The 12,575-nt window shown below is 42.9% G+C and overlaps 1 protein-coding gene across 1 annotated transcript in view; it reads right to left on the bottom strand.

Annotated features, from left to right (window-relative positions):
• The window catches only part of PKD1L3 (polycystin 1 like 3, transient receptor potential channel interacting), a 79,545-nt gene that overhangs the window by 1,339 nt on the left and 65,631 nt on the right, over window positions 1-12,575 (bottom strand). The window contains 5 exon segments of the mRNA XM_027773456.1: window positions 483-614; window positions 5,406-5,507; window positions 5,925-6,135; window positions 8,919-9,079; window positions 9,713-9,859. Coding sequence (XP_027629257.1) covers window positions 483-614; window positions 5,406-5,507; window positions 5,925-6,135; window positions 8,919-9,079; window positions 9,713-9,859 — 753 coding nt within the window.

Below are 12,575 nucleotides of genomic sequence, written 5' to 3' on the forward strand. Positions count from 1 at the left end.
CCACTTTTTTTTTTTAAAGAGATTTTTGCTGTCGGACACGTATGTTGACTGGAGAAGCAGAGAGACAGATAGGAAGTGAGAAATCATCCTCCCCGAGGGGATGCCATGCTACAGACCCTTCTCTGGTTTTCTCTTGGGGTCTTGGGCACATATGCACATGTGCCTGGTATGAGTTTTAAGCTGTTGGGTCCAGGACTTGAACCACAGTTGACTATGTGGGAGTCCAGCTACATAACCATTACGCCATCCACTGGTCCCAGGGGCCAGCTTTTATAGGACAGTAGCTATAGAATATAATGTAGTCTTGGTAAATGAAGTTTCGTAGGGAAATAGTTGGCAGAGCTGATAAGACTAATATGGGGTATGTGTTGATACTATGTGTTAACATTAGTCTCTGGTCTTCAGAGCAGTGCAGGTGAGATTTTCCAGTATATAAAATCATGATAGCTTATCTTTCAGTTACCAAGCCAGGGAGTACCTACCTTTAGGGATTTTCTTTCTTTTCCAAAGGCCATTAGAATGGCTGAAACAAAAAGATTAATGATCACAAGTACCATCAAGGTGACACTGGTGAGGATCAGAAAGGAGCCCAGGACTGGGTCCAAAGTAATAACCTGGAAGAACAGTAAAAACACTGTTCAGTTTGTGTTTCACAAACAAGCCCTGTGTGTGTTTACACATGCCCCACATACATGTATATCTGGTGGAAACTTGGGAGAGAGAGAAAAAGAACTAAAGAGGAAAATACTTTCAAGTGGACCAAAGAGCAGGAAAAAGAGGATATAATTTTGACTTTAGAGCTTTTACAAGAACAGGTGAGTGGGACCAGCAATTAGCATAATGGCTATGTCGCTGGACTCCCATGTAGTCAACCGCGGTTTGCGTCCCGGTCCCGGCGGCTTAAAACTCACACTGGGTGCGTGTGCGTGCATGCCTAAGATCCCGAGAGGAGAACGGAGGAGAAGGGATTGCTGCGTGGCCATCCCCCCTGGGGGGTGGTTTCTCGCATTCTGTCTGTCTCTCTCTCTCTGTCTGGCAAGTGCACATGCCCTATAGCAAAAACCTCTCCAAAAAAAAAAAAAAAGAACAGGTGAGTTACAGTGGAATTGTAAATAATTAAAATACCCTGTGAGCTTTAGCAATTCTGGAAAATATATCTAAACAGAAGCTTCAGGGGCCAGTAGGTGGCATAGTGGTTAAGGCACTGGTCTCTCACATGGCTGACCACAGTTCTAGTCCCAGACTTAGTGGCCTGCTTTCTTACTTAATTTCTTTCTCTTTCTCTCTCTGGCTAAATTAGAAAATAATAATAAATATAAATAATACTTAAATGTAATTAAAACAAAAACAAAAAGCTTCAGAGAGCAAATGCATATTGAAAGAATTAATGAGTACCAAAAGTGATCATGAAAACTGTCTTTGCCATACCAAGAAGCTTCTACTCTAAAGCCAGGAGCATTCCAATAACATTTAACAGATTAGCGATAAAAAATAGTGTGAGTTTTTTAAGGTTTTCCCAATTGACTTTAAGTCTTTAAATTCATGATAGCCATCGTGTATGTAGTGTCACAAGAAAGAGAGAAATACCTCAACAGGGTCTCTTCCTGTCCCCATCTCTTTCTATCCTTCCATCTAGACAGGATCATGCACCTCGTGTTTTCAAGCCAATCCTGGGATGTGAACCTGGCTTCCAGCACTGCAGGTTAGTTTGGTATTGACTGCACCATCAGGTTCGGCCATCTTTTATAACTTTTAAAGGCATAGCTACTGAGTTCTCTTAGTCTGTGTTAAGAGATTTTTTCTCTTGTTTCTGTTTCACAAACAGAAACAAGAATGGTTTCCTTAATATTTTTATTTAACTTTATTTAAATTTGACTAGAGAGGGACAGAATGTGTGTGGGGGGGGCGGGGGGAGTGAGAAAGCAAGCTGCCAGGTCTGGGACTTGAACCACGATTGGCCATGTGAGAGTCTAGTGCTCTTAACCACCATGCCACTTGCTGGCCTTAACCATGTTCTTTTAGTTTAGGTGGGTGGTTCTTTTTTTTTTTCTTCTTCCTCTCTTTTTTACTAATAGTGTAAGATAAAGCCCTCCAGCTCCTCAGAATCCTGGGTGTCCATGTATATTCCTGGCTTTTTTTTTTCTTTTCAGTTTTGTTACAGGGCATATGCACTCTTGAGAGAGAGAGAGAGAGAAATCACCCCTATATACATGGTGAGACCACAGTCCCATCTCCTATTCCCCTTCCTATTCAGGATTTTTGGCACACTGGCCAGGCGTTTTTTTTTTGTTTTGTTTTGTTTTTTTCTTTTTTAGAGAGATTTTTGCTGTAGGGCATGTGTGCTCACTAGGGAGACAAACAGTGAGAAACCACCCCCAGAGGGGTGGTTCTCCATTCTCTCAGGATCTTGGGCAGGCACACATGGCATGGCGTGAGTTTTAAGCTGCCAGGTCCAGGACTTGAACCATGATTGACTATGTGGGAGTCCAGCGATGATGTAAACATTACACCATCTGCTGGTCCTCCTGGCTTTTTCTTTCTTTCTTTTTTTTTTTTAAAGAGGTTTTTGCTGTAGGGCGTGTGCAATCTCCAGAGAGACAGAGACAGAAAGTGAGAAATCACCCCCCAGGGGGGATGGCCATGCTGCAGTCCCTTTTCCATTACGCATATGCACCTGGTGTGAGTTTAAGCCACTGAGAGTCAGACTCAAACCATGGTCAACTACATGGGAGTCCAGAAACATAGCCATTAGGCCATCTGCAGGTCCCATCCTGGCGTGTTTTAAGCCACCAGTCCAAGATTTGAACCACACAACTAGACATACGTGATCCAATCACCTTAATCACTGTACCGTTGGCTGGGCTGGCCCATTCATGGATCCAAACCTGCTGTCAATCTCTCACTGCAGTCCATCCAGTACGCTATGGACTGTGCCCTCTAAGCTGGGCCAGTAGGTGTTTTTTCAGACAAGCGCTCTTTCTCTTGGTATTGGTCCATTCATTGTTGCCACTAGGGCATTTCTTAAAAGTACCCTAACAACTAATAAGGAGATTACTTTAAACCCTGATGGAGAGCTTCTATGTGACAAAATATTTCCAAATTCCAGTAAAAGTAGTTACAACAATTCCAGGTTAACCAATTATTTGGGCCAGTCTTCACTTGATGTAACAATTTTTTCTCTGGTAAGTTTTACCTTATTTTCCTTCCTGTTGTACAATTTAAAGCAGAAGTGTTTTTGTTTTGTTTTTCTGGTATAGGGCACGTTTGCTCACCAGAGAGAGGGAGAGAGAAAGAGCACCCTTTAGGAGGGAAGACCACACTGCAATCCCTTCTCCACTCTCCTCTCAGGATTTTGGTTACACACGTGCATGGTGTATTCCTCAAGCTACTAAGTCCAGGACTCAAATTGTACAGTTGGTCATATGGGATTCAGCCATGCCACCTGGCCGGGCCAAGGAAGCCGTGTGCTGACTGGGTTGACCTGAAAACACACATGTGTACATGGACTTCCAAGATCCTGAGGAGCCAGAGAACTGGGGAAAGGGGATTGTGGTGTGAGGAGACCCTGTGGAGGGTACTTCCTTCACCTTCTCCCTGCCTCGCTCACATCTTGTATGCAAACACTGTCATTTAAAAACAGTGGGACCAGCAGATGGCATAATGGTTATGTTCCTGGACTCCCACATGGTCAACTGTGGTTCAAGTTCCAGACCCAGCAGCTTAAAACTCACATCAGGTGCAAGTGTGTGCATGCCCAAAATCCCTAGAGGAGAATGGAGAAGGGTTTGCAGCATGGCTATCCATCCCCCTAGGGGGGTGATTTCTTGTTTTCTGTCTCTCTTTGGCAAGCGCATGTGCCCTATAGGAAAAAAATCCATTTTAAAAGAAAAAAACATGCTAAATTGTTACTTAATGTTTTAGGATATGCAGTGGTCCTAACAAGTGAGGGCTTCATCCCTTACTAAAGCTAGACCACAACAAAATGTCCATCTAGAGTGGCAGTTACATTCTTTCTTGGAAGGAGATAATTTTTTATATTAGAGACATTTTTGAAAAAGATGTATTTAATTCCATTTGTTATTTTAACTTGACCAGAGAGAGAGGGAAAGCGAGAAAGCAAGCCTCCAGGTCTGGGACTCAAACCACGGTGGGCCATGTGGGAATCCAGCACCTTTAACCACCACGCCACTTGTGGGCCACTAGAAACTTAATTAGTAATCTTTGAATTCTAGATTATCAGAGTGATAGTTTTGATTAAAATCTTGCCAAATTTCTTTTTTTTTAAAGAATTATTTATTTAATTTTATTTATTCATTCATTTTATTTTTTAATTTGGACCAGAAAGCAGAGAGAGAGAGAGAGAAAGTGAGAAAGCAAGCTACCAGGTCCGAGACTCGAACCGTGGTCAGCCATGTGGGAATCCAGCGCCCTTATCCACCATGCCACCTGCTGGCCCCAATCTTGCCAAATTTCTAAATTGCAATTTTTTTTCTTCTCTGGTCAAATCTACCCTTTACATACTAATGTTTAGGGCTCAAATCCTTGTCTAAGTTTCTTTTTTCCTCTTTTTTCCTGCCAGACATATCTCAAATAATACTTCATTGTTCATGTTGAATAGGAAGACAGGTTTGTATTGGTAGTTCCTAGGAAGGAAATAATAGGTTCTTTGAAGTATTTATTACCTAAATAATAGGTTCTTTGAAGTAGTTCCTAGGAAGGAAATAATAGGTTCTTTGAGGAATGTAAACAGACATAATGTAGTTCTTTCTGGAACTGCACCTTCTTAGTCTGTTGTTTTTTAAAGACAGTCTCACAACGTGGAGATGCTCCTGCCTTAGCTTCCCAGCTGGGACCACAGGCATATACCATTGCACTTGCTCTCTCTCACAGGGTCTTACTCTGTTGCCCAGGCCAACCACAAGCTGGTCATTCCTGTCTCAGCCTCCCAAGTTGCTGGGAATGCAGGCACATACCACTGCACCTAGTCTTTAGGTTGGAGACTGAATCCTGGCCTGTGTGCAGAGCACAGCAGCTTAGCAGTGAAGTGTCACTATATAGCTGAGCCCCTAATTTTTTTTTTTTTTAAGTCACTCATTATACACATTCAAAAGCCCGTGAGAAAGAAGCCACATTCAAGAGTGCAGCACCTGGTCCAGTGTCCCCTGCAGTAAGATAAAGGATACTAGAAGGAAGGGAGGGACTTAGTGCCTAGGAAAGGACAGATACCTGGAAGCAGCAACCACTCAGCAAGCTGCGTACAGTCAGTACCATCAACAATAGCAAAAGCTCTAAATTTCTCCCTTTCCATTGTGCGTTGGTGTAGTAAAGCGCTGTTTCTGTATGCGGTTCTTAGGTATGTCAAACCAATTAAGTTCAGAAAAGAAACTAGGATAGAGAGGTTTTACCTCATTGTAGTGAGAAATTCCCATCAGGAGACCAACAACTGTCATTGCTGAGCTGAAGAGAGTCTGGTAGTCAGAGAGGCTCCATCCAAACAGCAGGTTAAACTGGATGGGAGAAAGGCCAGTCAGTGGGAGCCAGCTGCAGTTCTCCATCCTGAGGTGCTTGATGATGTGGCCAACAGAACCAGTGGAATAGAGAGAAATTCCTCGTGGTCAGATGCCCCAAGGTGCATAAAACTCCTATGTATAGTGTTCATCTAAGTTTATTTTACCTTCACATTACCGTGTAAGGTAAGTTTTATTTCCATTTTAGAGACTGAGGAGACAAACATCTGGGTTTAATGTACTTATTAAATAAGGAACTACAACTAAACTCAGCTTTCTTACTCTACTGCCTTTTCTCTCAACCTGCCATCTTGAGCTAATATTGTGGTGTTCTGGACAGTGACTTTTTTGAAGGGAAGCAGTGTGATTTAAAAATCAGTTCTTAGGCAGAGAAAAACCTTGGGCATGGGGGCTTACAGCAATGGCGTAGCCTGTTAGCAGGATCAGGATGATCAGCAGAAAGCCCACCACCTCATCCCAGGCATTGCTCAGTGTTCTGCTGATGACCTGCAGCCTGGGGTTGTGACACAGCAGGTTCCATAGTTGAATGGTTGCCAGTAGAACCAGAAAGCCCACGAGATGAATGACAGCAGAGTTCACTTTTATTGCCTCACAGAAGCTGATGAACCTGGTCAAGGAGAGTTGACACTTAGTATGAAGTATGTGCTCTTGCCAGTTTCTCCAGGGTGCTCAACTACAGTCCAGTTAGGCCCAACACAAACCAAGACACTAGTGTGTCTCACTGAACTTGTGGGTGGGAGGACATTAGTAGAAGGCCATGTGTTTGCCTGGGAACTATTCTAGTCTCTTCCATTGCTAATAGAAAATACCCGAGTCTGGGTACTTGAAGAAATAGAGGTCTAGGGGTCGGCAGGTATTGTAGTGAAGGCGCTGGACTCCTACATGGCTGACCGTGGTTTGAGTTCAGACCTGGTGGCTTGCTTTCTCTCTCTGGTCAAATTGAAGAAGAATAAATAAAATTAAATGAATAAGTAAATAAATAAATAGAAATAGAGGTTTTGGGCCAGCAGGTGGTGTGATTATGGCTGACTGCATGATTTGAGTCCTGGACCCAGTGTCTTGAAAAACACGGGGTGCATGTGAGTACCTGCCCAGAATTCCAGAAGGAGAGCAGAGGAGAAGGGACTGTGATGTGGTCATCTTCCCCATGGAATGAATTCTTACTTTCCCTCTCTCTGTGTCTTTCACATGAGTGCAAGAGTCCCATGGAAAAAGTAAAAAAGAAAAATTAACAATAGAGGTTTATTCAGCTTATGGTTTGGAAGTTCAAGGTCCTGGGGCAACATCTGATGATGGTTTTCTGGCTACAACATAACAAGGTAGAGGGCAAGAGTACACACATCTGTGTCCATGTGTGTCTGTCCTGATTTCATTGCCCCTCTTATAAACTCACCAGGAGTCAACTATCGGGACCCCTCATTTCCTTAATTTAATCTTCCCAAAGCCCCATATTTCTTTTTTTTTTTTTTTTTAAGTGAGATTTTTTGCTATAGAACTGTTGGGCTTGCTGGGGAGACAGAAAGCAAGAAATCACCCCCCAGGGGGCATGGCCATGCCACAATTTCTTCTCCTCCATTCTCAGGATTCCAGGCATGCATGCACACATATGCTTGGTGTGATTTTTAAGTCGCTAGGTTCAAGACTTGCACCGGGCTCAGCCATGTGGGAGTCCAGAATCTTAACCACCATGCCACCTGTTGGCCCCCAGACATTCATAATATATATATATTTTTTTTTTTTGAGAGGTTTTTGCTATAGGGCGCATGTGCTCACCAGAAAGAGACAGAGAGACAGAAAGTGAGAAATCACCCTCCAGAAGGGATGGCCATGCCACAATCCCTTCTCCTCCATTCTCTTCTTGGGATCTTGGGCATGCACGCACACGTGCCCAGCGTGAGTTTAAGCCACCAGGTCCAGGACTCGAACCACTGTCGACTACAATGGAAGTCCAGCGACATAGCTATTACACTATCTGCTGGTCCTGACATTCATAATTTTATGTTGCAGCTTCCAGGTTCCTTGGAAAGACCCTCATAGAAAAAAGTAGTTGGCAGTTGATCACAATTTTTCCTTGAATTTTTGTCAGAGGGCACATGCAGTTGCTGGAGAGAGAAGAGGGAGTGAGAAAGCATCCTCCCATGGGGGATAGTAACACTGCAATCCATTCTTTATTTCTCCCTCCTTTTGGGGTTTTGGGCATGCATGCACATATTCCCAGTGTGTTCCTCAAGCTGCCATGTCTGGTACTTGAACTGTACAGGCAGCCATGTGGGGTCCAGCTGCCTTATCCACCAGGTCACCAGTTGGTCTGATCACAGCCTATGTGCTAGATTTCAGCTGCCATCACCATTCAAATATACAGACCCACTGTCCTTGCATAAACAACTCTATAAACCTATCTGGAACAATGTCTCAGGAAGTCTTATGCATATCACAGCCCACAATGTTGACCAATGAAAAGATGAGGAAAGCACCACTGTGCAATACTTGGATTGGGAAATAGATGCTCCTCCCCAGGGGAAAGACTAAAGAAGGTGCCTAATGGGGCACCAAACATCTCATGGTCTAAATCAGTTAATGAACATCCCTATCCAGAAAACAAGCCCTTTTGCATTTAAAGGGTAGACTTTGCATCATGGTTTCATTTAAAGAATGACTAATTAGCGGCCAACAGATGGCACAGTGATTAAGGGTATTGGACTCCCACATGGCCAACCACAGTTCTAGTCCCAGACCTGTTGGCTTACTTTCTCACTTTCCTTCTCTCTCTCTCTCTTTCAAATGAAAATAAATAAATTAAATTAAAAAGTAAGAATTCTTAAAAAAAAAAAAAAAGAATGATTGATTTTCATGTCTTAGGCTTTATGCCTTGGCCAGGATACAAAGTAATGACCAATTCCAGGCAGTTGGTCTGTGAAATTGAAATGCACTATCTTGGGACCAGCAGATGGCATAATGGTTACACTGCTGGACTCCTACACGGTCAAACATGGTTTGAGTCCCGAGTCCAGTGGCTTCAAATTCACACTGGACAGGTGTGTATGCATACCCAAAATCCCCAAAGAAGACTGAAGGAGAAGGGATTGTGACGTGGCCATCCTCCCTCGGGGTGATTTCTCACTTTCTGTCTCTCTGTCTCTCTGGCAAGCCCACACACCCTAGAGCAAAAGTTTCTCTTAAAAAAATGCATTCTTTTACATTTAAGCATTTATGAAGGCAGAAGAGCTTTTCAACATGAGTACTATAAATGGCCTCTAGTTTTCTGTGCTGTGGATATAGCCTGACTTCTATTTAACTCTGTTATACAGATACAAATCTGGTAGGGCAGGCATTTGAAGGAATACTTTAGATATAAGGTAGGAATCCTGTGTTCCTCAGGCTTCTTCTTACCTGTCCTGGTCACGATGGTATTGAGCCATGTATTTTTTATGTAGAGAAATAAGCTTCATATCAAGCCCCAAGATGACAAAGCTAATGAAGATTATGCTTGTGTCAAGAATATTTCTTTTTCTAGTGAAGAACCTCCACTTCTGCTGTTTTAGCCGACGAACCTAAACACAGACACTACAGTCACCATTGCTTGTCTGAAAGATTAGCTAGGTCTCCTTAATAAAGTGTCATAACATTAACTTGTAAAGGCAAAACAAGCTGCTAGGCACTTATCAGATGTCACCTGGACCCAATGGGTTATAGTCTCTGTTCTGCTCTGTTGTCCTTTGGAAATGCTGCTTACAGAAAAGTTGGCCTTTACTACAACTTTAATCAGATACATTTATTCTTTTTCTTGGAAATCATAGACTTAAAAATAAATAAAAAGTTCCTAAATTAGTTGTAAAGCTTGAAAATAAAAAAATACTGCTTTCGGCCCAAGATATATTCTTTTGAATACAATTATTTGCATTTGTAAGGGCTTGTTTTTTGTTCATCATGTTTTTTTTTTAATAATATTTTATATATGGATAATAAAACTGTACATAAAATGTCTCTTTGGACTTCATTCTTTAGCTCCCGGAAATTGAAAGAACTATTCTACTTGATGGAAAACAATTCAGCCTCTAACTAAATTCTAGCTTCTGGAAAGGACCAAAATGAAAGCCATAATTTTACTAACAGGTCACCGTAGAGCTCCCCAAATAAAATGTGGCAACCTTCAGTATTTCTCACATCCGACATTTTCAGTTCACCTGTTTGAGGGTGTAGTAACTGACTAGGAGATAGTAGGTGACTTGTGAGATGACAGTCCAGGCAAAGGCCTTCTTTGATGTCTGAAGGGAAGTTAAACTGTCCAGTCTTACAGAGGTGAATACAGTGCCTGGAATAACAAAGAACACCTGGAGTCAGGAGTCTAAAACTGCCCGCTTCTCATCTGACTCGGTCTTTGAATAGCCCAGACCGGTCCCTTACCGTTTCCGAGTCTGCACTCTACCTGCTATTTCCTGTAGCGCTGTCAGGAGAGCATGTGGACGAACCTATGGGAAAGGCCATGTTCACTGCAGGCAGGAAAGGGAAGGCACGTGCTGTCGACCCCACCTGCTGGGAACGGTCAGTGGCCTACCAGCTGTCCAGGCGAAGACTGTTAGAATGACCACAGAGAGAACCTCAAGTGTTACGATCCCTCGAGTACTAATATCCTATGAATACTCAATGTTTATGTGACAGATTAAGAAGCTTCAAACTACTTGGAAGGAAAGTGAGAGCACTGATGTTTACAAAATTATAAAAGGTCTTGCAAATATAAACTTTATAAAGCCCCCAGAATATTTGAGCTAAGATACACACCTTCTAGGTAGAAAGTACATTTAGGAACATAAGGAATTCCCACATAATATAGCTTTGCTCTCAAGATGGGCTTTCTTTTAAAATTTTTATTCCTGGGACCAGCAGTTAGTGTAAGGCTATGTCGCTGGACTCCCATGTAGTCGATTGCGGTTTGAGTCCCAGACCTGATAGATTAAAACTCACGCTGGGCGGTGTGTGTGCGTGCCCAAGATCCTGAGAGAAGAATGGAGGAGAAGGGATTGCAGTGTGGTCATCCCCCGGGGGGTGATTTCTCGCTTTCTGTCTCTGTCTCTATCTTTCTGGTGAGCATATGTGCCCTATAGCAAAAACATCTCCAAAAAAAAAAAAAAAAAAAAGGAAAGAAAGAAATAGCAGACGAGGCTGGCAGGTGGCATGGTAGTTAAGGGCACTGGACTCTCACGCGGCTGATGGTGGTTCGAGTCCCAGACCTGGTGGCTTGCTTTCTCACTTCCTCTCTCTCTCTCACTCTTACTCTGTCCCTCTCTGGTCAAATTAAAATAAATAAATAAAGTTAAATAATTCTTTAAACAAGCAAAAAGAAATAAATAGGAGAAGGAGTCTATTCTCTGTGGGTCTGGGTAGAAGAAGTTCCTGACTAGAAGTAACGCCTAATGGTAAATTGGAGGACACTTGAGGGCAGATTCTGGGGGAGAGAAAAGGATAAAAGAGTCTCTCACCTTTCCTGTTAAAGGTGAGAGAACGGAATGTACCAGTTACTTTTCGGTCTCTTAGAAAACTCCATCATGTTTAATTTCACTCCAGGAAATTAAAGAAGAAAAACAGTACGTCAAAGAGGAAGAGGGCAAATAAACGTGACAAACTTAGTTGGAAGCTGAAAAGTAGGATGACACAGATTCAAGAAAGCTGATGTCAGGGGCAGGTGGTGTGGGGCGTTGGGCTCCCACATGGCTGACTGCGGTTCGAGTCAAAGACCTGGCGGCTTGCTTTCTTACTTTCTCTCTCACTCTGTCCCTCTCTGGTCAAATTAAAAATAAATAAATAAAGTAAAATAAAATAATTCTCTTTTTTTTGGGAGAGGTTTTTGCTATAGGGAGTGTGTGCTCGCCAGAAAGACAGAAAGAGACAGAGACAGAAAGTGAGAAATCACCCCCCAGGGGGGATGGTCACGCCGCAATCCCTTCTCCTCCATTCTCCTCTAGGGATCTTGGGCACGCATGCACATGCGCCCAGCATGTGTTTAAGTCACCGGGTCCGGGACTCAAACCGTGGTTGGCTACATGGGAGTTCAGCTAACCGCTGGTCCCAATAAAATCATTCTTAACAACAACGAAAAGCTGATGTCTAGGCCAGCAGTGTGGAAAACTCTGACATAAGTAAATTTTAGCCTTAAGGCCCCAGAACGGCTTAGAGATGGGAGGCATCAGATATTATTATAGGATGGGACCATTGAGTTGCGTGTGTAAAATCCTTGGTCCTTTGGATCCAGATCACTAAAATTAGAGACTAGTCCCTAGGCTCAAAACAAAGCCATAACCACAATAAAAGTAGGTAGAAAAGAGAATTTAATAGGAAAGAAAGAGTTCAGAAAAGAAGTATACCCAGGGACCAGCAGGCGGCATAGTTGTTGGGCGCTGGACTCCCACATGGCAGACCATGGTTCGAGTTTCAGACCTGGCACTTTGCTTTCTCACTTTGCCTCTCTCTCATTATCTATCTCTCTGGTGAAATTAAAAGTAATAAATAAATAAATAAAGTAAATCTTAAGAAAAGAAAAGAAGTACACCCAAAAGACTTTTGGGCAGGCAGGTTGCTAGGTAGCAACTGATTTTGGAACTGCTTAGGTGTTATTTTTATTAGCAAAGGAAATAATGAATATTAACAGCGGGCGGTCTGTCACACTATCTATGCTCTTTGCTTGAATTCCCGGGCTTCTTCCTATGCTTGCGCAGCTCTTCCACAGGTGACGAGTTTGAGGAATTTGATTGCCAAACTGTGCATGCCCAAGTGTGAGCCATGATGCTAGGAGCATCCTTATTAGGATAAATTGCCCAATTAGTTTATTGCCCCAATGGGAATCAGGATAGTGACCAAAACGTCTGACTGGGTCTTTTTCTATTTATGAGGGATGATCAGAGGGAAATTTACAATCATCCCTATGTGTCTTCCTCAGGTACCAAGGAAGGAAAATGGGATTTGCCTCGCCTTCCTGGCGCCAGGTGCTGGGTGGGAAGAAGGCATCTCATAGAGGGTCTGGTTGTAACTCCTGATAAATTGTGATTGATGTGA

The sequence above is a fragment of the Tupaia chinensis genome, unplaced genomic scaffold (genome assembly GCF_000334495.1).
Source record: "Tupaia chinensis unplaced genomic scaffold, TupChi_1.0 Scaffold000355_1, whole genome shotgun sequence".
Classification (NCBI taxonomy): Eukaryota; Metazoa; Chordata; class Mammalia; order Scandentia; family Tupaiidae; genus Tupaia; species Tupaia belangeri.